Source organism: Miscanthus floridulus, chromosome 9, assembly GCF_019320115.1.
Source record: "Miscanthus floridulus cultivar M001 chromosome 9, ASM1932011v1, whole genome shotgun sequence".
In the NCBI taxonomy this organism is placed as follows: Eukaryota; Viridiplantae; Streptophyta; class Magnoliopsida; order Poales; family Poaceae; genus Miscanthus; species Miscanthus floridulus.
The window spans coordinates 36,403,775-36,429,835 of NC_089588.1; the positions used below are offsets into that span (position 1 = coordinate 36,403,775).

A 26,061-nucleotide genomic window follows, 5' to 3' on the forward strand; every position below is an offset into this window, starting at 1 on the left:
TTTGCGTACATTTAATAGTTCATAGACAGAGACGGCCATTGTATAAGCTATCTGTGTGTGCATTCCTAAAACTTTACAGATTGACGGGTTGTACATGGCCTAAGCCTAATCTATGGCCTAATGGACGCAGCAGTATTCTTATTCTCCTCGGCCCAAGTGAGCACCACTCGGTATAGTCCATCCATTCTTCAGGCCTACCGGTTAACTGAATGCTTGATTGCTTGCCATCAAGCTCATTTTCAGTTACGTGATAACAGTGTGTTATATTTGATCTATGAAATATATTATATTACATTATATATGTAATATATGATTTACTTTAAAGGATTTGTTTTGCATCAATTAGAAACACAATGGTACATAGAAATAATATTCATGATTGATCATGACTATATGCAAGCATTAAACGATTTGTAGACAGCCAAACAAACAACAGCTGTCTGTGGGTTGTATGAGCTGTCTGTTTAGCCGTCTGCGTTGTAAATTCCAAGAACTTATAGACAATAGTTGTCTCTCTGTTGTACATGCCCTAATCCAAACGAGGCCTTACAGTAAATATTATTAATAATTATGTCTTCAACTAGGTTTACTTTGAAAATAGTTTTAATAATTAATTTAATGATACTTACTGCCTCCGTCCAAAAAAAAAAACAATTCTAGCACAGTATCGCGTTTTAGTACCTTAAGTTTGACCAATTATAGAAAAAATATGAATATTTATGGTGCTAAATAAATACCATTAGATTAATTACGAAATATATTTTCACATTAAATTAATTTAAAACCATAAATGTGAATACTATTCGCTAGAAACTTAGTCACCACTTTATATGTAACTCATAATTACATTCTTTTTGGAACAGAAGTAGTATGAGATTTGTACGAGTCAAACTAGTTTAACTTTGATCAAGTTTACAATAAATATTATTAATAATTACGTCTCCAACTAGGTTTACTTTGAAAATATTTTTAATAACTAGTTTGCCTTCTTGTATGTAAATGTTATTAATTTTTATATAACTTTGATCAAATCTGAAATTGAAAGACTCCTCGAAAAGTGACAATTGAATCCTTCTGTAGACATCCATGGTACCCTACCGGATTTTCTGTAGACATCCATGGTACCCTACCGGATTGTAACAGTGTCAGTTCTGTACATCTATATTCACAAAATCACAGTTCTCATAGTCAGTGGCGGATCTAGGATGAAAATCTAGGGATGGCTTAAGTTTACACGGGGACAAAGACATCAAGCTCAACTCAACGCTCCAGCATCGTCTTCAACCTCGGCTCAACGCTCAAGCTTCTCCTTTCAATCATCCAATCGTATAAAAATTTAGAGGGGGCTGAGGGGGCTCCACAGGCTCAGCCATGGTAGGGGGGGCTTGAGCCCCCCCAGCCCCCCTGGCAGATCCGTCGCTGCTCATAGTTCTTGCTTTGAGCGTGTTTAGTTACCACCCAAAATAAAAAAAATGCTACAATACCCATCACATCAAATCTTGCGATATATGCATGGAACATTAAATGTAGACGAAAAAAAAACTAACTGCACAATTTGGTTGAAAATTGCGAGACGAACGTTTTAAGCCTAATTAGTCCACGATTGAACACTATTTGCCAAATAAAAATGAAAGTGCTACAGTAACCTAAATTCCTAAATTTGGACAACAACACGCTCTTTGTTGACAATATTGACAAGCAACAGAAGATGTGCATGAAGGGTTTGTTTTCGGGCTATTGCTGCCCGTGCACGAATGCAGTAACCTGCGTGCTACTTCTGCTGTCGCGACTGTTGGTCTGTTGCCACTTGAAGAAGGCTGTGCGCTTTTGTACCGTCGTACTTGGAACCAAATCACAAACATTCAAAATAAAAAGATACAACAGTTATGATTCAAAATTCACTGCCATTTATGAAAGCGTTCTTCTGTACTTTGTTCGTCCTGCCAAAAGACGATGCTGTTTTTTTCTATCGATGAAAGCATGTTAGGCTGGGAGGTGTTTGACGTGGAGTAAAGTACAGGAGGTGTCATGTCATATGAGATATTGTGGGGGTGTTTAGATACTAAGGCTCTGGTTAGTTCCTAAAATTTTTTGCGCAGTACCTATCACATAGAATCTTACGGCACATACATAGAGTACTAAATGTAGACGAAAAAAATTAATTGTACAGTTGGGTGAGAAATCGCGAGACGAAACTTTCAAACCTAATTAGTCTATAATTAGACACGAATTGCCAAATACAAACGAAAGTGCTACAGTAGCTAAAACCCAAAATTTTTTGCATCTAAACGCGCCCTAATAAAAAAATAAATTATAGAAGTTCTCAGTAATCCGTGAGACGAATTTATTAAGCCTAATTAATCCATCATTAGCATATGTTTACGGTAGCACCATATTGTTAAATCATGAACTAATTAAGTTTAATAAATTCGTCTTACAAATTAATCTCAATCTATACATTTAGTTTCATAAATAATATATATTTAATATTCTATACATATATTAAATATTTGATAGAACCATGACTAAAGTTTAGAAACACACACACGCTAGCACGTGGATAACGAGCTCCTCCTGCAGCCATGCTAATGGTGTTATTTTTATCACATCATCAGATGGGTAAAAGCAGAGGCTGACAGAGCTACAGTCTCTGGGGAATGGGTCCCACGTGACAGCGGGTAGGCTTTGACCGCACCAGAGCAGAGCAGTGCAGCTGACCGTTTCCCATCAGGAGCGAACTGAAATTCACACTCCAAGCAGGGGCTGAGATGCAAATTCCTACAGGGGAAAAGGACCAAAGGAGGGGAGCCCTTGCGAAACGTTTCATCTACCCCCTCGACGTGATTCAAAATCCGCGCCCTGGTCCCCCATCCCGTCCCTCCCTCCAGCCTCTTCTAAAAATCCTGGTGGCTCTCGCTGTCCTCAAGCTCCGCTGCCCCCCCACACCCCGCCTCGCTCCCAGCCTCCACAAAACCCTAACCCTAGCTAGCACCCGCGCTGGGAGATGGACGGCGGCGGCACGCACCGCACGCCGGAAGACGTGTTCCGGGACTTCCGCGCGCGGCGGGCTGGCATGATCAAAGCGCTCACCACCGGTACGTACGCGCCTGCTCCTCACCCATTTCTCCCCCTCCCTCGCGGAATTTGAGGATTCACGAGGCCCGCGGAGGCTTCGATCGATTGGTTTCCTGGTGGCTAAATTGGTTTGATTTGCTTGGTTTTCTTGCAGACGTGGAGAAGTTCTATCAGCAGTGTGACCCAGGTGAGCTCGCTCACGCCGCTCCTCCGATTCGCACGATTCGGTGGCGTTCGCGCTGTTTCTCGCCGGACACTTGCGGTCTTCGAGGCGCTTGACTGGGAGGTTTTGTGTGATTTTTGTGTTCGTCGCTGAGAGGAGGAAGCTTTTTGTGGATTTGGCACTGGTTTTGGGTCGTTTGGTTTCTCGCTTCGATCCATCCCTGGATTTTTACGGGAATTTGTATTGTGCTGGTTTTTGGGAATTTTGGCCTTGAAGTTCAAGGCAAAGCTTCTCTGCTTTTTGCCCCAAGCAGAAAAGCTTGGTCGGAATTATTCTCTGCTGGTTTGGTGCTTCGATTCAGTTGCGGATTAGTTTTGTGCAAAAAAAGGATGTTGGACGAATGAGGGTATAGGAGGGTGCTCTCTTTTTTCTCCCCTTGGATTGAGCTACTTTCTAACTGGATGACGTTTTACATGTACTATCTTGAGTTTGGGAGAGCAGGGGGGAGTACTACGTATATATAAAACTGGAAAAGTAGTGGCAGGTGACCACGTTGCCAGCCCACCTCACGCGGGGTATTTTTGGGCTTTCGTTTGGGCCAGCGAGAACTTTGGGTAGCTTTCAGCGACAACGTCGAAAGGAATACTTAATAGGAAAGTCACTGTTTTCTCAATAAAAAAAAAAGGAAAGTCATTGGAGCATAGGTGGCACTGACAGTCTGGCACAATGTTTCATTGGCGTCCTAGTGGAACTGTGCTCCCTTTTTTTTTTTATTTCTGTTATAACAAAATATTTTTACCATTTTAACTCGTAGGTTCCTTGTTGCTATGTAGTTCATGGCTGCTGTTCTACATTCACTAAATTAGGTTATAGTAATACCTTCCTGGACACTAGTAGGCAGTAGCATCTTATCCTTGACGGATATAGCTCTGTACAAAGTTGTGGATTAGTACCCTGGTTTTCCTGTTTGTGTTGTAGCAATGTTAGGCAGGGTATGAATTCCAATTCACCCACTCTGTTTCCTTCTTTGGTCTCTAGGTTTCATTTTCTTGTGTAATTTGCAGTCCTTATCGAACTTTCTTGGTTATGGATTCTTTTAATTAGATAGCATGGAAGAAAGAATCTTGACAAGGACCTGGAATCTTAAGGTTTTAACATTTTGTTTGCAGAGAAAGAGAATCTGTGTTTGTATGGTCTTCCCAATGAAACATGGGAAGTGAACTTGCCTGCAGAGGAGGTTCCTCCTGAACTTCCAGAGCCAGCTCTGGGAATTAATTTTGCTCGCGACGGGATGGATGAGAAAGATTGGCTGTCACTAGTTGCGGTGCACAGTGATGCTTGGTTGCTGGCTGTGGCCTTTTACTTCGGTGCAAGATTTGGGTTTGACAAAGATTCCAGGTATTGTATTTGCTGCTTGTCTATTTCTATGGCTTTCTTATGTTGTGGTATCCAATCTTGTTACCATATGATGCTTTGCTTGTATGCTATTGAATAGTGGGGTCTCTAGTCTTATTGGTGTTTTCTTGCAGTTAATCCTTATCATTGTTTGCATTGATTGTCTTGAAAACCATAAAGTTACTTTTGTCATCAAAGTCATTGTGGAGCATATACTGTTATTTTGTCAATTCCAATCTGCCTCCATTCTTTTGGTTTTTTTTATTTCAGTTGTTTCGTACCATTCTTTGTAACAAATTTGTCATCAAAATTTGAAGTTGAATTGGACATCAGTGTCCTACAAATGACTTGCTAAGGATCACTTTTTGTTTATACCAATACTGAAACTTGTTTACATTATGTGTGAACTTGCCTAGGTGAATTACAAGAATAGTATATTCTTCACAATCTGCAATAACCTGTGGTCTTTGGACATTGACATGGTTTATATGTGCAACATTGGCTGCACCCTTTTTATATAACATTATAATAAAACTTGTAAAATCATTGTATTTTGAAAGGATTTTGTCACAACAAATAGATCAAGTTTTCACTCAAATCAATGGTCATAATTAGAGAAGTTTGTTTCATACATTTACTAACACAGGTAGTATCTTCTATATGTTTTACCAAAATAATCTAAAATGCTCGTCATTTACCATTTTAATTAATGAACTTAGCAATCATAATGTATCTCTGGATGTGCATCCATCTTACATAATTTTTTTTGAACTAGATGGAGTACTATTAATAGCCTTTACTATGCTCACGGGAATCAAATATGCGTTGTAACGAAGAGGAATGTGGTTGGGAAGTGCTGCTTTTTTTGAAAAACAAGGTGGCAGGAGCTCTGCCTTGCATTGAAGTAGGAGAAATAAAATAATGACTCAGTGGGCTGCATGATGTCCCCTAGAGAGAGGGGCAAACAGGATACAAAGCAAGCAAATCTAGATCCTTCCTTACATGGTTTGAAAAGCCCGTTGCCGTTATTCCATGTCTTCTTTTATGTGTAATGCTACCGTTAGAGGCGTTGAGCTCTTATTTTGGAATATCCTCTGGTTTCATTCTTTCCACAAATTCCACGTGACGTAAATGCATAGGCCATTGAATTTTTGTTTTTTCCTCTTTTGGCACTATCTTGACAGCAGCTTCCCACCAATCAGCAATGGAGGTGCAGTGTTCCAAAAGGCGGTATAGGTGCTCGCCTAGGTGCGCTTAAGCGCTGGGTAGAGGGCACCACCTGCTGGGTAGGCGGAGAGATAGGCGACGAGCCCACAGATCCAGGGTCACTCTGCTTGAGGGAGGGAGCGGCGCCGTCGCCTCTTGTCCTCCCTCCTACATCTTTGGTCCAGAAACGTTGATGCGCGTTAGTTTGAAGGGGAGGAGAAGGGAGCAGAACTGCAGAAGGGGAAGGTCTTAGGGTCGTTGCCAGTGTGGGGAACGTACGTGGTGGCGCCGCAGCTCGTGGTGGTGTGGGGAGCGCACGGGGCCGTTCCACGGCTGGCCTGCAGCAGCCGCCCTCCACCGGAGAGAGAGAGATCGAGGAGGGTGGGGGGAGCCCACGAGAGAGATGCTGGGTACAGCGTACAAGATAAGGATAAGATGGAGCAATTTTGTGATTTGCCCCCTTTCTTTCTAAGAACTTCTGGAAACTTCCTTACTATGATTCTCTTTACTGGTTTCTTATATTCTGCTCCCTAGAAGTTATATTTTCTCACAAAATTGTCACACCCAATTTTAAGGATAAAATTGAATGCACAAAACTCGTGTGTGCTCAGGAATCAATCACACACACAAGCTGACAAATTACAATAGTATCATCACAGTGTCTCATACATCAGAGTTATAATAGAACTTAGTCTCATACATCACAGCGGAATAATAAAAATAGAATGAACTCTCGTGGCCATCATCACAGGGAAGGTCAACTGGTTGACCACAAGCCTAATAATCCTCCGGGAAATCCTCATACCCGTTGTCATCTGTTACCCATCCGGGATTTTTATCCAAGTAAAGAAAATAAACAAGTGTAAGTACATTCCGTACTTAGCAAGCTAACATGGGGTTATGAAGCTCAAAAGGATAGACTCTGGTTTACTGCAGTTAGCATTTTTAATAGGTCAAACTTTTATTCTCAAGTCTTATCAAGTTATGCTTAAGCTCCCATTTAAACCCATAAGAACATATAACGGGGTCAAGATTACCATAATTCATCATAGAACAACTTAATTGATCGTCATCAAGCATCCAATTATTCTGTGAGTTTTCCGGGCCGCTCGTAACCGTGAGCACGGCTGTTATAACAGTTTGTTACCCTCTGCAGAGGTGGTGCACATTCACCGCGAGTCGTGATCCCCATTTGCCCGGGTTAATTACTCCCATGTCACTTCCAAGGTGAACGGGCAGGGTACACTATGAAGCCATTTCATAGGTTTCCCTAACAAGTTAGGGCCGCTAGGTTTCCTTGGCAGGCAGATGTAGGGACCCCCCTTTCCTATGGCACAAATCCATCGCGGCTATACTCATAGGAACAGAGGCAGCCCTATACCCAAAGTGGCAAGCCCCATTTGCGCCAAAAAGGTAACCTCTAACTAGTTAGGAAAGATTCTATTACTGAGCTAAAGTCAGAGCCATATGACTCTTCCGGTTGCACTGTCAGTCCCAGCTTTTGCTGACAGATAAGTCCTTATGGAGGGCCGGGAGCAACATGAACAAAGGTCATTTGCACTTTCGCCCTATGGAACAGTTGTTATCATTCATGTTACTCACTTTGTTCCATAGTATCATTCATCAATATGTATATCATGTTCAGTTAGAACACTAGCCATCTACCCATATGCATTTAACCCATAGGAGACAAGAAACAGGATAAACAATCACTAGGATGTCCTTACGGGTATCAAATTTAGACACATGCAAATGAGTAATTGATTAAAGTGAAATAGGACATCAAGGAAGGCCCATGTTATACTTGCCTTGGTTCACAAACTCGTGCTGGTCCTGCTGGTCGTCGAAGAGTTCTTGGTCTCCAACGTTTTCCTCACCGTCTGAACGCGACCAACACGGCAACATACAACATTCCAAAAGCATTCATGCAAAGCAAACATTCCTATCATTAGAACAGTACACCAACAGTATTGAAATCAAAATAAAATGTTTGTAAAACTAATCTACGTTTCGCTACGATCACGCCAACGCGAAGTTCACGAAAAACGGAGCTAAAATACGATAGTTATGATTAAAACGGGTTTTCCAATAGCCCTATATTTAATTAATTCTAATCATGTAATTAAAAAGTTCCAAACTTGACTAACAGTAGCTCTAACATGTAGCTTATGAAATTACGAAGCTAACGCGATTTGAATGGATCAATTTGGAGTTAAAACGACAATTCTATAAGCGAAACAGTTCGAATGGCATTTCTGTAAATACTGAAAGCGTACTTTTGACTTAAACAGTGAGGTTTACGCTTTCTAATCGGAATTGCGCATTCGGGTAAATATGCTAAGGACGGCGGGTTAGGACTTAGAAAAATCCAGGGGCCCTTTAGCAAATTTACCCCCGAAGGGGTATCTTCTATTTCCGGCCGTTAGATCCAGATCGGACGGCCCGGAACAGATGGGAGGGAGAGAGAAAGGGGCGCCGACGGCCGGCACAGTAACTCCAGCGGCGGCGCTCCATTGCCGGCGACAAGAAACACGTCGGCGAGCTCGGTTCGGTGGCTACAGGCCACGATTCGAAGAACCAAGGGCACCGAGGGTTAGCGGGGAAGCATGGGATCTCATCTAGGCCTATTTGGCGGCCGGAGGTCGCGGCCGAGGCGGTGGTCGCCATGGCCGGCGGTGCGGTTGTCGTCGGCACACACGGCTAGAGTGCTAGAAGCAGTGAAACAAGGAAATAATGGCGTGGGAAGATAGAGGGGAGCACGGCGAAGCTCACAGCGGGGAGAATCGAAGTCGACGGCGGCTCGAAGACTATGGACGACGCGGATGGCAGACGGCGGACCACGGCATCCACGGAGCGGCGGTTGTAGCCTCTGCTGCGCTCGGCGAATGCGAAGAAGAGGCGGGGAAGGCAGCAGAGGGACTAGCGGGGGTCACGGTTCCCTTTTAACGAGGCCGGGGAGCGGGGGAGGGCTCCCACGACGCGCGACGTGGGCGCGGTTGCGCAGCGGCTTGACCGGCGCAGCGGTTGCTGGAGGAAGGGGAAAACGCTGGCAAGCGGGCCCGGGCGGTCAGCGGCTGCGGGCGCGAGGATGATGCGGCGGCGGTTGCGCGCGTCAAGCTGGGCTGGCGCGGCTTGTTGGGCCGAGCGAGGCGCGCGGCAGGCGGCGCGGCTGGGCCGGCGTGGGGCGCGCGGCAGGCGGCTGGCGCGGCTGGGAAAGGGCGCGGTGCAGGGCTGGCGCGGGGCAGCGGTTCCGCCTGGACTGGGCCGGCCCAGGAAGGAGAATGGGAGGAGGGGAAGGAAGAGAGGGGAGCGGCCCGTCGGGAAGCCGGGCCAGCAGGCCGAAATGAGAGAGAGGAGGGAGATGTTCATATATTTTTTTTTCTTTTTATTTTCCAAACAACTTTTCCAAAACATTTTCAGTTCAAATTTCAATTTCCTTTGAAATTGTTGATTAATACCACACATTCACAAAATAATATGCAGCGACATGAATGCACATACATGTTACTATTTTATGATAAATTTTAAACTCATGAGAAATTTATTTATTTTCTACATTTCATGAGCACAAAATACAGAATTAGATCATTTTAAACCTATTTTCCAAAAGAGACAAATTTTGGGTGTTACAATTCTACCCCCCTTAAGATGAATCTCGTCCTCGAGATTCGGTTGATTGCTTACTCAAACAGTTGGGGATAGGTCTTTCTCAGATCCTCTTCTCTTTCCTAAGTAGCCTCATCCTCTGTATAACGATTCCACTGCACCTTGCACATCTTTACTGTTCGGCTTCTCGTAACTCTTTCGGCAGTTTCCAAAATCTTTATCGGATACTCTTCATAAGTAAGATCTTCCTTGACAACAAGTTCCTCCAAAGGAATTTGTTCTTCTGGTACCCTCAGACACTTTTTCAACTGGGAAACATGGAATACGTCGTGCACACCGGACAAGCTCTCAGGCAGTTCCAACTGATAAGCTACTTCTCCACGTCTCTCTAGGATCTTAAAAGGTCCTATATACCTTGGGGCTAACTTTCCTTTCATATTGAATCTTCTCACACTTCTCATTGGTGACACTTTCAGATACACATAATCACCAATCTCGAAAGTCAGCTCTCTTCTGCGGGTATCAGCGTAACTCTTCTGTCGAGATTGAGCTACTCTCAAATTGTCTCTAATCATTCTCACTTGTTCTTCCGCGTCTCTAAGAACATCGGGACCAAACACTTGAGTTTCTCCAGTCTGATTCCAGAACAAAGGCGTTCTACACTTACGTCCATACAATGCCTCGAAAGGTGCCATCTTGAGGCTCTTTTGATAACTGTTGTTGTACGAGAACTCTGCGTAAGGCAGACTCTTATCCCAACTATCACCATACTGAAGTGCACAGGCTCTCAACATATCTTCCAAAATCTGGTTGATCCTTTCAGTCTGTCCATCAGTTTGCGGGTGGTAAGCAGAACTAAAATTCAACTTTGTTCCCAAAGATCTATGTACTTTATGCCAGAATTGCGATGTAAATTGGGTGCCTCTATCCGACACAATTTTCTTGGGAACACCATGTAAGCACACTATTCGTTCCATGTATAACTCTGCTAATCTCGCACCATTATAAGTAGTCTTGACTGGTAAAAAGTGAGCGACCTTGGTGAGTCGATCCACTATTACCCATATTGAATCATAACCTCTTTGAGTGCGGGGTAATCCTACAATAAAATCCATGCCAACTTCTTCCCATTTCCATTCAGGGATCTTCATTGGTTGTAGTAACCCTGCAGGTCTTTGATGCTCAGCTTTCACTCTTTGGCAAGTGTCACACAAAGCCACATATTCTGCCACATCTCTCTTCAAACCATACCACCAATACTTTTCTTTGAGATCCAAATACATCTTGGTACTTCCGGGATGTATAGAATAAGCAGACTCATGGGCCTCTTGCAGAATTGCATCACGGATAGCTTTCACTTCCGGTACACATATCCGTTTTCCGAACCAAAGAGTTCCATTCTCATCCATTCTGAATCCGGGTGCCTTTCCAAGCACTACATTCTTTGCTATCTCTTTAAGTTTTTCATCCTCCAATTGATCTTTGCGTATCTCCTGCTCCAGTGTAGGCTCTATTACCAATTCCATTGCATTAGTGACCAGGCTCAAGTTGAGATACTCCATTTCAGCACACAACTCTGCTGACATATGTGTTGTCTGAATTCCATTGGCATAGCTCTTTCTGCTAAGTGCATCAGCTACGACGTTTGCCTTTCCCGGGTGATAATGCACTTCCAAATCATAGTCTTTGATCAATTCCAACCAACGACGTTGTCTTAGATTCAGATCTGATTGGGTGAATATATACTTCAAACTCTTATGATTAGTATAGATATCACTCTTATGTTCTATCAGATAATGTCTCCAGATCTTCAAAGCATGAACCACAGCTGCCAATTCTAAGTCATGAGTAGGATAATTCAACTCATGCTTTCTTAGTTGTCTAGATGCATATGCAACCACTCTTCCTTCTTGCATAAGCACACATCCAAGTCCCAAACGGGATGCGTCACAGTATATAGAGAAGTTCTTGTTTAAATCGGGCAAAATTAACACTGGAGCTGTAGTCAATCTCTTCTTTAGCTCTTCAAAGTTTGCCTGGCATTTATCCGACCATACATACTTAGCATTCTTTTCCAACAAAGCTGTCATAGGCTTGGCTAGCTTGGAAAAGCCTTCAATGAACCTTCGGTAATAACCAGCCAATCCCAAAAAGCTTCGAATCTCACTTACAGTAGTTGGTGGTTTCCAATTCAGTACATCTTGCACTTTGCCTGGATCCACTGCTATTCCACCGTTGGAGACAACATGACCTAGAAAAGAGACTTCCTTTAACCAAAACTCACACTTGCTCCGTTTAGCGTACAACTTGTGTTCTCTAAGCTTTTGCAAAACCATCCTTATGTGTTCCGCATGTTCTTCTTCAGTCTTGGAGAATATTAGTATGTCATCTATGAATACTACCACAAATTTATCCAGAAACTCCATGAACACCTTATTCATCAAATACATGAAGTATGCAGGTGCATTGGTCAATCCAAAAGGCATAACGGTGTACTCATATAATCCATACCGTGTAGTAAATGCTGTCTTGGGTATATCCGAGTTCCGAATCTTAAGCTGATGATAACCAGATCGGAGATCAATCTTGGAGAACACATGAGCTCCTCTCAACTGATCAAACAAATCATCTATCCTAGGCAAAGGGTATTTATTCTTGATGGTAACCTCATTAAGTGAGCGGTAATCCACACACATCCGTTGACTACCATCCTTCTTATCCACAAAGATCACAGGTGCCCCCCACGGGGAAGAACTGGGGCGTATGAAACCTTTTTCTTGCAACTCTTTTAGTTGTTTCTTAAGCTCTTCTAATTCATTAACTCCCATTCTATACGGACGTTTAGCTATTGGTGCAGTTCCAGGTAATAATTCAATAATGAATTCAATGTCTCGGTCAGGTGGCATACCTGGCAAGTCATCGGGGAAGACATCCGGAAATTCCTCCACGACACGATCTTGTTCATTGATTTCACCATCTAGCTGATTCACTGTGGCTGTAGGCTGAGCTTGCACTACTACTTCTACACAGATTCTATCCCCTTTGAGTGATGTCACAACCACAGATTTCTCCTGACACTGTATCACTGCCCGGTGTTGTTTCATCTAATCCATTCCCAGGATAAGGTCAATTCCCGCCGTTCTCAAAACAATAGGCTTCACCTTGAAGTCTACCCCCCTTAAGGAAATGCTAGTTGAGGGGCTCCAATAAGAAGCGGGCATACTACCTCCCGGGGAATTCACTAGTATTGGGTTTTTCATGGCACACAAAGGTATGCTATGCATTCTAACAAAAGCTTGGGAGATAAAAGAATGCGAAGCACCAGAATCAAAAAGTACGGTAGCAGAAATAGAGTTGACACTGAACGTACCCAACATGACCTCAGGCGTCTCCTGAGCTGCATCAGATGACACATAGTTCACCTTTGCTGTGAGAGGTGGTCGGGCGTTGAACTTCTGATTGTTGGCCTGGTTCTGAGGGGCTTGTTGGTTCTGCTTCTTAGGACACTGATGAGCATAGTGACCTACTTCTCCACATCGGTAACAGGCATTGGGATTGTTGGGTGCACCACTCTTCACAGGAGCATTGTTAGGCACTCCCTGGCGTGTTGCAGGATTGCCAGTCTGTTGCGGGGGACGCTGATTTCCAAACTGTTGCTGAAACTGAGGGCGTTGCTGGAACTGGTTCCGCTGAGGATACTGACCACGGTTTCCCTGATGAGTTGGTCCTTGATTCCTCTGCTGGAAACCTTGCTGGGGATAAGCACGCGGGCGAGTGTTGCTTCCAGAAGCTTGCCCTTGGAGCCTTCTCTTCTTAGCTTCCATCTCCTTGCGCTTATCATCAATCACGATTGCGTGATTCACCAAAGACTGGAAGTTAGGATAAGTATTAGACATCAGCTGGAGCTGCAGTCCATCATAGAGTCCCTTGAGGAAACGGCGTTGCTTATCCTTGTTATCCGCCACATCATTAGGAGCGTAGCGAGATAGTTGTGCAAACTTGTCCCGATATTCCGCCACAGTCATTGATCCTTGCTTGAGAGATCTGAATTCTTCCTGCTTCAGTTCCACTAGTCCATCAGGAATATGGTATGATCGGAAACTGTCCTTAAATTCCTGCCAAGTGATATCAGGAGCATTGTTGGGACGTCCAAACTGAAATGATTCCCACCAATCCTGAGCAGCTCCTTGGAGTTGCCCGGAAGCATACAACACTTTCTCCAGGTCATTGCATTGTGCTATGTTCAGTTGTTTCTCCACAGCACGCAACCAGTCATCGGCCTCCATAGGGTCTGTGGCATGTGTGAACACCGGTGGACGACCTTTCATAAACTCTCCACGCTTATCTCTAACCTGGACAGGCGGTGGACCTCTTGCATGTTCATTGTCCAAACGCTGCATCATAGCTTGCATCAGCTGCGCTTGCATTCCCAAGATCTGCTCCATGGTCACAGGTGGCGGTGGTGGATTCATAAGAGCATCACGCCCACGACCACGGCCTCTGCCTCTTCCTCCTCTTGCGGCCATCTGTTGTCCAACAAATGTGCAAAATTTAGAGATTTTTCCAATTATAGAGAACTTACAAGAGATATGAAGCAATGCTGAAATTTTTCTGGGCAAGACTCAAATTCGGCAGTTCAGTAAAACTGTTATAACTCGAGTTTCAGAGATCCAACAGAGGTGCACCAAGATTCGTTAGAAAGCTTAGGACATCAGCTACAACTTTCATTTAGACCACTTTTACAGATTCGAACTCACACCTAGTCAAAAATAGAGCTAAACCGAAACTGTTCTGAGTTCCAGACAGCGCAGGAACATCAACTTGTGCCAATTAGATCTCCCAAACCTGAATAGCTATTGACGTGATTCCAAAGACACTTGAAAGATACAGAGGTCTAGTTATCTCCACAAAAATTTCAGAATTTTTATCATCCCAGATTTCGAGTTACCAGATAAAGAACACAGGCTGCTCCAGAAGTCAGCATAGCAGAGATAAGATAAAATGATACTTCTGCATTAAGATTTCATTCTAAAATTTAAAGTTCCAATCTAAGGAAGTTGTGGACATGCCCACAAACTTCTAGCAATCAAGCAAAATACCAACTCAACCAAGTTCACAAATCAAACATCTAAACAACCAAGTTCACAAGACCAACAAGACTAAATAAGGACACGAACTAACGACGTGATAATCTAGATCAAGGCACCTAACACCTATGGAGCGGTGTCAATCATGGTGAAAGAACGACGCTTCTTCTTGTAGATGGAAGGCTGTCCCAGCTGTGCTCGAAGTTCATCCACTTGTTTCTGCAGACGTCTTTGCGCCCTCTGAGATGCACGTAGTTCTCCTTTGATCTCATCATCCACTCCCTGCATAGCGTGGACATGCTGCACCGTTGCCTCCAGAGTTGGGTCATTCTCTGGTGGAGCCAAAACTTGCCAAACACCCTCATGATCATTTCGAGGAAGGAACCTGAAGCGATCCTCCCTCATGGCCTCGAAGCGACGACCATGGTAGTGGATGTAGGCATTCTGTGCTGCATCCTCCATGCCATCCAAAGCATGGGCTCTCCTGGCAGGGGCACTGTGGACAGTCTCCACCTCATGTCCATTGATGATATCATTCCATGCGGTGACCACCAGTTCTACCTTCCAGAAGGTAGCCTCCAATGGGTGCTTGTACTCGGCGCAGTGATAGCTGATGGAGGCGTGCAAGTCGGGGAAGTAGTCGTCCAGCACATGGGTGAGAAGAGTGTGGTAGTAGGCTGTCTCTGGAGCTGGCTTGAAGTAGTACTTGCACTTCCAGCCAATCTCCTCGTCCTCCACGGGGGCAGCTGGGGCGGGTGCAGGTGTGGGGGAAGTAGCCGTCGACTCCTCAGGTGTAGCTACCACGGGGTAGATGGGCACAGCGACTGGTGTAGGAGTAGGTGTAGGCGTCGGTGTAGCCATCTCCTCGCCGTCGGAGATGATCAAAATCTCCCTCTCCGCTGGTGGGGCACGCGGGGTGAACATGGCACGATAGCCGGCGGTGCTGAGTCGAGCAGTCTTCGGATTATGAGACATCTATAGATTTAAAGTGAGATGAAATTAGAATCAACAATTTTAAATAATAGATTAAGGTATGAAAAGCATAAATGTTTTAATAAAATAACAAGGATAAGTCAGTAAGCAAGAAACCAGAGGAGCAAAGCTACTAAAACGACCTTTTTCTAACTAGGCTTGCGTCCTACAGTCAACACGGCTCTGATACCAATTTGTCACACCCAATTTTAAGGATAAAATTGAATGCACAAAACTCGTGTGTGCCCAGGAATCAATCACACACACAAGCTGACAAATTACAATAGTATCATCACAGTGTCTCATACATCAGAGTTATAATAGAACTTAGTCTCATACATCACAGCGGAATAATAAAAATAGAATGAACTCTCGTGGCCATCATCACAGGGAAGGTCAACTGGTTGACCACAAAAATACTATTAGATGTACTTTTATTTGTTATTTCTCCTCTCATAAACTCCTCTCTGGTACTGTAGCAACAAGAATTACACACACATGTTAGTGTTTAATTCACAATTGGTCAATTAAGTATACATAGTGCAGACTGATATAAATGCCTAGGAAAAGCCCAGGCACGCCTAAGCTCTATGCAATGGGTCACCGCCTAGAGAGCGCCTAGCGCCTTTTGTAACCTTGTGGAGGTGTAACTAGCAACCTGGAAATGTGAAGGTAGAGAGAATTTTTCCCATGCTAGCAATTGCCTCCAAATGTCAGCCTCCAAAGGGCAAAGCAGACATAAATGAAGACCTGTGTCCCCTGTTGACCATGAGATAGTGTGCAAGATGTTTGATGTGGCCATCCTCTTTTTGCCAGATAATCAACCGTTAGAATTTTATCTTGGATTAAGGTCCAAGTGAAGAGCTTGCTTATTTTCTGCCTCTGCTTTCCAAATCAAGTTGTTGCAGAAGGTCTTGAAGGACCCAGCGAATTGAATCTGATACGCCGACTTATGGTGTATTCTACATTCGAAGCCCATCTCTAGGTGATGGAGTCCTCCACATCCAGCTGCAGGTGTACATCTTGGGGTTGAATCCACAGGGTGATAAATTGCTCAAGCCTAGTAGCGTCATTTATTCTACCCTGCAGCATACATTGTTATGTAGCTCTTGGCTGACAGATTTGTTCTTACGCTTAACTAAGTTATAGGGATTTGGAGCCAAGGTTGCGGAGCGACTTCATGCAGCCAACTGCTTTTCTAGAATTTGCCTTTTTTTTTTCCATTCACTATGGTGGATTGAGTTGAAAAATAAGCGGTCTGTGGTGTCACAAGGGGTGTCCATGCCGACCCATGGTTTACAGTCACTGACCCATTCTAGCCAGAGCCATCACAGCCTCAATGCTCGTCCAAATTTTTGCAAGTCTGGGATGCCTAATCCGCCAAGCTTCTTTGGCCGTTTTAGTCTTCCCCAGTTGACAAGCAGTGGCCTTCATTGGCCTTTTCTTTTTCCTTTCCAAAGTAAGGACCTATGGATCTAGTCTATTTCTGTCTGTGCCCATGCCAGTACAGGGAAGGTAGTGAGGAAGTAAGTGGGTGTGGAGGACAAAACGAAACTAGTGTAAGCCTTCCAGCCTTGTTGAGTAGGCGACCTTGCTATCCTGGCAATCTTTTATTGATCTTTTTTATTACTGGCTGCACATGCATTCTTTGAAGTTCAGGAATGTGTAGTTCAAGTCCTAGATATTTGCATGGAAAAGCTTTCCTCTCGCCTTAAATTTTGGCTTCGTTGCGCACGGTAACTGTCGTTACAATTATGTGGATATGTAATAGGACAAAGTTAACTTTGGCCTGTCGGGCCATTCGTTGTATGCATATATCCCCTCAGATTTCTAGGTTTGCGTAACATGGTATTGGAGCATCCTTAGCGAAGGATGGGATCCTCACATGCTGTCATTGGCATTTGAGCTGTGCTATGTGTTGTGTCCATTCTTGGCTCTCATTTGGTCAGATTTGACTTTGTTGTTACCTACCCACGATGCTTGTTGTGCTTCCTTTTTCTCTACTTCTCTTTGGGATGTTTGGGCCCAGATCATCAGAATCTTAATTGGTGCCAACTTCTATAGAGATAATGTTTGCAGCACTGTTTGCTAAGATTTGTGATGTCTTTGGTCAGAGTTCAAAAAACCTCGTACATTAATACTCAATAGCTCAGTCATAGCATTCGAAACACCTTTCACTGAAACATCCTTGCTCCTTTTGTTAGTTTTCATTGGTGACTCCATCTTATCAGTTCTGGCTGCTCAGTGTCCTCCTGGCTGATGTTTGACTGCACCTGTCCAATGTTTACACTCAGAACTTAAGAGTCAAAAGATCCTGCATGGCTGTGTTGTAGGCTTGAATGGTTAGAAAGGTCATGCATTTTCCCTCTCAAAAAAGAGTGAAAGGATTTATTCCTGTGCTACTTGCTGGTGGAGGTTGATATGAAAAAAAATCTTATTATCTTCTGCTACTATCTCCTTCATCACTAATTCTTTAGCTCCAGGAGAACAGTAACTCAAACTTGCGTCACGTTATTTGTTAAATATCTGTATCTTAGATGAATCTTTCTTCTGTGTCAAGACCATGGGCATATTCAGAATTTCAGACCATCTCAAACTTCCTACCACGCGTTGCTAATCTATTGGACATTTGATGCTTCTGCTCGTTACACTTGACACAAGATGCCAATTTGCTTTGGTTATGCTTTATACTACACTAAAGCATCTTGTATTCAGACAGCTGAATAGTTGATAATACATCATTACTTGTTTCTTCTCATTTGGCTCCCTCCATACTTCCTGGTTTATTACATTGGAGTTGCTTTACATGCCTAGTGGAATCAATCCTATGCCTATATATGACTCTGCTTAGCCCTTATGTTCCCCACATTTTGGAGATGAAGTTGGGTCCACTATTGTTTACCGTACAATCTTCAGGTATTATCTGTCCGCAAGGTTGATGTGCAGGTGAATATCCGTTCTTCCTCTCCCACAGTATGATCATCTTTGATTTCTTTGCTACACCTGTTATTTTCTTTTTCTTCATGAGCATATCAAAATTGTATTATCACACGAAGTGTTTTGTTTTGCTGGTTACAAGCACTAGGGCTATGATGCTATGATCTTTCTAATCATTATCTTTGTTCTATCATATCTACGATTTCTTTCTTTCTCATGAGCAAAACCAAGTTCTCTTCTAAGTCTATGGAAGTTTTTTTTCCCTTTGGTCATGACTTCGCACAAGGGATACAATGTTATGATATTTTCTTACCAGTGTTATGTGAAGTCATCTGGTTAATCGTCCTAGTCGGTGTCCTAGTCAGTATCCTGTGACTAGGGGCCACGACTCTATTAGTCCGATTAGTTGATGGCTAATTGTGATTACTGCGCTGACGGGGGGGGGGGGGGGGGGGGGGGGGGGGATGACCACAAACAGAATGGAATAATTGCTCGGCTGCATCTGGGTTGGCTTAGGCCACTTGGGCTCATGTTTTTCAGCCCAATTTGTATCCTGACATGCAGCCACCATCAGAGATCAGCAATGCTTTCCAACACGGGGGCTGATCAGCAATGTGGTCAATAATGGGCTGGACATGTTCCTTGGTGAGTTTCTTTAAAGAGGGGGGCAAAATCGTAAACATTTGCATGGGAAGTCTGTAAGTGCACAAGGCAGCAGGTTTTGTACAGCTGCTGTTGGGGTAATTGTTGTATACCTAAACCTATGGGACTTCTTATCAGATTTTTATTTGCAACCAGATGTTGAGGACAGACATATATGGTGGCTTTCTCCAAATGGACAGTATTCGGCCAAGACAGCATATGATGGCTTATTTCAGGGGTCTACACTTTTTGGGTTGTGGGAAAGAGTTTGGAAGACATGGGCACGGCCCAAATGCCGCTTCTTTGTATGGTTGTGGTTGCTCACAACCGATGTTGGACAGCGGATCGACTTGCGCGCCGTGGGCTCCCTCATCCTGAGTGTTGCCCTCTGTGCGACCAGGCTGCGGAGACCATTGATCACCTCTTAGTCCTTTGTGTTTCCGCAAGAGAATTTTGGTTCCGTTTCTTTTCACGAAGGACTCAAGCCTTCTCTCCGCAGCCCACAGAAACCTCTTTCCATAATTGGTGGGAAAGAGTGAGCAATGCTGCTAGCGGCATGATAAGGCAAGGAATGAACTCTCTCATAATCCTTGGAGCATGGACTTTATGGACACACCGCAACAGGTGCATTTTTTATGGCGCAGCTCCAAGTATCGCAGGCGCACTTGTTTTAGCTGAAGATGAACGAAAGTTGTGTTTGGCGGGTGGCTCGAGGTATATTCCTCTTGACTGCCCCCGCTCCAGGAGGTTAGAGTCCTGTTTTTGATCAAATTTAGTACCATTCACGGGCACGAATGTAATCAAAGAACAGTGGAATTGCTGAGTGGGTGTGAGTTTAGGGGTGTGTGACTTGTGTTGTGTTGTATAGGTTCTTGTCCCATTTTATGTTCTTAATATAATGATGCGCAGCTCTCCTACGTTTTCGAGGAAAAAAAGAGTTATCTTATGCTTGATTTGTACTCTAGAACATACAGGATATAAGTATATCTTTGGTATATTAGTCTTGATATATAGGACGGTTAGGACCAACCAGGGTGGTCAACGACTAATCACGACTGTTCACCTGGTCGGTCCCATGGCGACTAGGATGGACTAGACTTGATAACATTGTTTCTTATTGTGATCGTTCTACTCAATGTATTGGCGTCTTGTGTTGTTTCATTTGTTTTAAAGTGTCATTTGATACATCTAATCACTCATTAACCATTGTCTTCACCATCTTCTGTTGGTTTGCCTTAGATATGAATCCACATGGTTACGGTGTATGGTTGTTTCTCTTTACTTTTCCAATTGTTTCCGTTTAAGAGCTTAATCTATCATGATACGTTAGGATCAAGCGTACTGTCACAAATTCATGATAGATTTGGGAGCTCTGTCCTGCTGACTGCATGCAAACATTGTCTTCATTATGGGCTTGAGCTTCTATTGTATGAATTTAGCCTTGTTGCAAAACTACATTACCTTCGAAATCACTAGGCACTAGGAATCAGTTAATGACAATGTGGCATGTGCTTTTGTCACAGTTTGTTAGGATAACTCTTTAAGATGTGGCTATAGTTTTCTTCTTTATACAAAAAAGAAAAAGATAACACCTTTTCTTCTTTTGCTTGAGCTACTGGGGTGTAATTCTAGTTTGTACTGCGTTGCTGAAGTTAACTGAGAAGTGGTCAAAGTAACTTTAGTAGCATTGTTAATTTGGTAATCCTGTGCAGTCCTATATTCCTCTGCTTCAGCATTAGTTTGTTTTAGCGTCGATTAGTTATAGTGTTCTGTGAAAGCTACAGAAATCAATGGTAGATATCATGGAAAGGCTGTCCTCCATTGCTATCTTGACTGAAAAGTGTTGGGTATATTGAATTTGAGTCCACATTTGAACAACAAAATTCCAAATTTGGAATTTTAGCAGTCAAACTCAAAGATGAAAGTTAACTACTATATGAATGTCAAATCTTTAAATAATTAAATTTATTTATCCTGAGAGAAATGAATTTGAGTTTTGCAATTACAAGTTTAGATGCATCATTGAACATTTAATTTGAATTATCTACATCTAATCTATAAATATTCAATTTTTATATACGCTTTTGTGAGTGGCCTAGATATTTTCATATTCATGTTAAGGATACTGGCCTTTTAATAATACTAGTTTGTTAAAGAATTGCCTTGAGGTCTGCGAATGTCTTTTTTAAACATTGCCCCAATTCTCGTGTTCATCTGTCTGACACTCTTTCCCTCTCAAGCAGTCATGCAGAAAGGAAGTGTTCTATTTCCATCCAGTGGGAATCTCTCTTACCACTGAAATAGAGAATTCTCTTCCCAGATTAGAAAATCCTAGCAATAGATAATCTAGTCCCGGTTGTTTTGAAATAATAAGCTCTCCTGCACTTAAATTATCACTGGTAACAGGGTGGAGAAACTCATTAAGGAATTCAATTATATGTCCCTGAGCTTTGAAACTAATGCTTTCATACATGTGCTGATCTTTTCTGTTAAATTTTGGTTATACGTGATGCTTCGTGTGTGCATCAGATGCTGATGTAAATCATAATGTAAAATCCATCTGGTGTACCTTAGATTTCAACATGTGAATGATAAGATAGAAAATGTTTGTTGTTTTATTCAGCTAGCATATTTTCCTTACAGTTAAAGCATTCTAGGTGTTCTACTATTCTATGGTCTAAAGCAATTTGATGGATTCTTTAACATTCGCAGTCAGCTAGAATGTAATCGCTTTTTGTGATTGTTGCAGGAAGCGGCTTTTTGTCATGATTAATAACCTCCCTACCATATATGAAGTTGTCACGGGAACTGCCAAGAAGCAAACCAAGGAGAAAACTCCCAAAAGCAGCAGCAAGAGCAATAAATCTGGCTCAAAAGTATGATTGAGATTGACTGCTTTCTTCTTTTAACCTTTTTTTTTTGCCATAAATAACCTTCTAAATTCATTCCATTATTCTTGTCACTAAACACATATACAGCCACCACGCCAGCCAGAACCCAACTCAAGGGGTTCCAAGATGCCACCTCCAAAGGATGAGGATGACAGTGGCGGCGAGGAAGAGGAGGAAGAGGAAGATCATGAGAACACATTGTGTGGTTCTTGTGGTGACAACTACGGACAGGATGAGTTCTGGATATGCTGTGATGCCTGCGAGACTTGGTTCCATGGCAAGTGTGTCAAGATCACTCCTGCCAAGGCCGAGCACATCAAACACTACAAGTGTCCTAACTGCAGCGGTAGTAGCAAGAGAGCGCGGGCATGATCCTGCTGGATATATCCGTCTCTCATGCCTGAATGAAGAACCCAGAATTTGACTTGCTGTAAAACACCCCCGATGGTAATGCATTCAGTTGTTGCTTTCAGTGTAGGACCAGCTGTAGTCTTGATGTGCTGTTTGTTGTATGTCAAAGACGACGTAGATCTATTGTTAGTAACTAGCAACTAACTGTAGTAGCCTGTATTTCTTCAAGCTTCTCCCAGTGACGCCTGTACTGGACTCAGAAACTGTTTTAGATCTAAGTTGTGCATTATGTATCACCGTGTACTCATGTTAGTTTGTTAAAAAGTTGTGTGTTGGCATTCTCTGCGTGCATACTCATATGAAACTCTACATCCCGATTAACCATGTTTACAAGTTAGTTGACTTCAAGTCTATTTTGCTCGCACCTGCCGCCTGATGGTTTTTGTCTTCCCAGTTACAGTTTCCCAAGTGTGCCATATTCTGTGTAGATTTTGAGATGGTTGCTGCGTCAGCTTCCCATCCAGCAGCATATCTTTGCATACTTTCTGAGGCAGCTTATGGATGGTGTATGTAAACCACAATCTAGTGGGGTTTGACTTTGGCAGTGCTGCAGCTTGTCAATGGAACATAGCATACAGATTGGCAGGAGAGAGGACTGCATCGGATCCGATGCCCTGTGTAGTTTACAAGCATATCTGCATCGATCACGGTCTGCTTTCCCCTGCTCTGCTTTTTGGTTTTCTGCTGTGTTCATGTCCCTGTCCAGTTTGCAGCCTATCAAGCTTTTTTGACTTGTCCATGTTTATTCCGATTCTTTTTCGTGGTCTGTTTCGGCGCCTTTATTTCATTTTCCACCCTCCCCCAGGCGTTCCAAAATCCAAATGACCAAATCCCATCGACAACAATGGGTTTAGGGTTCTTGGCAGTAGATATTATGATCCGTGTGGTATAGCAGCTCGCATGCCACCTCAGCTTCTTGTGGCTTGCACCGGATCGCGTGCCCGGCAGTTGAAACAACTGCACCTTTTTAGCACTTAAAATAGAAGTTGAAGTTCATTTTTTGGTTTTATCTCTCCAATGTCCATTAATCGTCTTTTGGATAATATAAATACTATTAAGGACTGCAGTTGAAATATCTCCTTTTAACTCTGCACTTTCAATGGTTTTTTCACTTGATATCACATCGTCACTTGATCCTAATGCATATCCAATGTTAGATTTCACAAGTGGTACTAGACACTGTATTTGGAGCCCTCTCTAGTATGGTTATCTATCCTATCAATCCGTCCATTTTAACTCTTCTAATCAACACATGGCCAGTGAAAGACAAAATTATAACTTTGTCTTGTACTTGTCTTTCATCATCTCCAGTTTAGCTTCCATCAGTTCCCATCTCACCACCTTGTTGGGCATTTTTTTTTTGTGAAAGCCTCTCATCTTGGTACACTGTTTATACACGAACACACGCACACCCCACACACACCACGCGTGTACAACTAGATCTACAACTGCACGCATACTAGAAGACCGCGTCCTTCTAAAGATTATCGGGACCATCTCCACCATGGCTTTCGTATAGCCGAACTTTGCTTGTGGACACTCGCTTAACCTTTCATGTCTCATATGAAACTATTAGTCTAGAAACATCGTCATGAATTACAAAAACGCAAAGGTGACTTTCAACCTACGAGGCCTCTACACTAGGTGGTGAGGAACTAAAAACTTCAGGTAGTGATTTGTTTGTGTCTAGCTATGTTTTATAAAGACAAGGTCGTTCTCACAGGTTGCATTTCCCAACTACTTGTCTTATGAAAACATAGTTTGTGACCCATATTTTAAATGTAAAGGATCTAAAACAAAGAGAATCTTGTTTTACATTTATAAGACTAGCCCAAAAGTGAGTCCCTAGTTTTGCATTAAGCCTATGATAGGGGCTTATAACCAAGATATTTGTTGGGTAGTATTTTCTACCATGGTTCATCTATGACCAACAACTTGAAAAGACATTTACTAAGCAGGTCAATGTTCTCAATACTAAAATCATTAATTTCTAGACCCACTTGATCTTTAGGCTGATACAATATACTTTATTTACAAAGGCGGTACTTTCTCTTCTCGTCATCACTTTGCCAATAAAACCTAGAGTGAAACTAATTCAGTTTCTTATGTACACCCCTTGGGATCGTGAAGAAAGACATCACATACATTAGCAAGTATTGAGCACTGAATCAATCAATGTTAGGTTCCTTCCCGTTGAAAATTTTTGTCTTTCAAACTACCTAGTCTCTTCTTAAAACACTACTCTCTACTCCTTTCCAATCAACCTAAATACTTGAATGGAAACCACTAGTTTTACAACCATAACAGTTCATATATTGATCCGCGGAACACCTTGCTCTCATGGGAATTGATTTTCAGTCCTGATAACTGCACAAACATACAAAGCAATAGCAATGTCAAAAGCTTTTTCCTAGTCATGACCCAGAAAGAAAATTTTGTCATCTACATATTGTAAAATGATTAATTTGCCATCCACAAGGTATGGCACACGCTCCACTAACCCGTCCACCTTTTTTTGGCTCTATTGTGTTAGCACTACTAACATGTTAACTACAAACTTAAAGAGTATGGGAGATAGGGGGTATTCCTATTGAAGGTCTTTTTGCTATTTAGAATGGTGCCCGATGTCATTATTAATTAACATTAATTGCTATTCTTCCACCCGAAAAGAAAGACCCAAAGATATCCATATAGGTGAGAAACCTTTCATTAGTAGTGCTTGCACTAAGAAGGGCCACCTTACTTTATCATATGCTTTCTCAAAATTGATCTTAAAAATAAACCTACTCCATTTCTTTCAGTGCAACTCGTGTACAGTCTCATTGAGTTATTAATGTTATCAACTACCGAATTGATTCCAGTAGTAGCTACTTTAGTGAAGAATTTGTTGATCGCATTTAGTAGACAAATTAGGCTACATTTCTAAATCAAATTTGCTTCTTGAACTTTTGGGATCAAAGTTATAACACAAAAATTTAGGCAAAAAAGTGGTAGTTCTTGAGCATGGAGTTCTGGAACATTGGCATCAAGCCCCCTTTGTTGACATCCCAGAAACTTTGATAAAACTCGTCTGGGAACCCATTTGGATTAGGTGTCTTGTTATGTTGCATCTCAAAAAAAAATTCTGCGAAGGGCGCCATCAGGGCACCATTTTCAGTCTACGTAACATGAGAGATATCCTCTTTCCTTGTCTGATCAGTGAGAATGTGCAATGGAAAGAAAATAAATTATGGTGGTGGCCCATTGGGTACATACATTGTACATGCATCCCTAGAGTGTACTTTCATCAGAACAATTTCTAGTCACCATTGCTTGGAATTCACAATAATTTTATATATGCTACCGAGTTAGGTGTAATAACTAATAACTTTTGTGTGTTGCTTCAAGTTATGATCAAATGTAATGTAAAATATATTTTGTTGATGTATTACATGTGCCACAAATACGTGGAAGCTTCAACACTAACATGGTCCCTACAAATGGGAACTTGTGGGCATCTATTTCTATCACATTGAATTATCAATTTTTCATATTTATATCTTTATGAAAGTCTATTCCACGACTGACCTTCATATTTCAGTCTTCTATATCCATAGCAAAGGCATTGCAGGAGAAAATTCAGAATTTTGGCTTAAATAAAATCAAAATGGTAGTTTCTTTTTACCATAGGGAGTAC

General features: G+C 42.6%; 1 protein-coding gene across 3 annotated transcripts; it reads left to right on the forward strand.

The window, feature by feature from the left end:
• The first annotated feature begins 2,546 nt into the window (after positions 1-2,546).
• On the forward strand, positions 2,547-22,714 carry LOC136483644 (PHD finger protein ALFIN-LIKE 8). Of its 3 annotated transcripts, XM_066480761.1 has the most exons (5): positions 2,547-3,095; positions 3,230-3,262; positions 4,408-4,636; positions 21,833-21,959; positions 22,062-22,709. In XM_066480761.1, the coding sequence occupies exons 1-5, from the start codon at positions 3,005-3,007 to the stop codon at positions 22,344-22,346; spliced, it is 765 nt and encodes a 254-aa protein (XP_066336858.1). In that variant the 5' UTR covers positions 2,547-3,004; the 3' UTR covers positions 22,347-22,709. The 3 variants fall into 3 exon arrangements, with proteins under 3 accessions (XP_066336858.1, XP_066336856.1, XP_066336857.1); XM_066480759.1 differs by lacking the exons at positions 2,547-3,095; positions 3,230-3,262; positions 4,408-4,636 and adding exons at positions 17,903-18,450; positions 19,240-19,830 and having other exon boundaries at positions 22,062-22,714; XM_066480760.1 differs by lacking the exons at positions 2,547-3,095; positions 3,230-3,262; positions 4,408-4,636 and adding an exon at positions 19,097-19,797 and having other exon boundaries at positions 22,062-22,713.
• Positions 22,715-26,061: the final 3,347 nt, after the last annotated feature.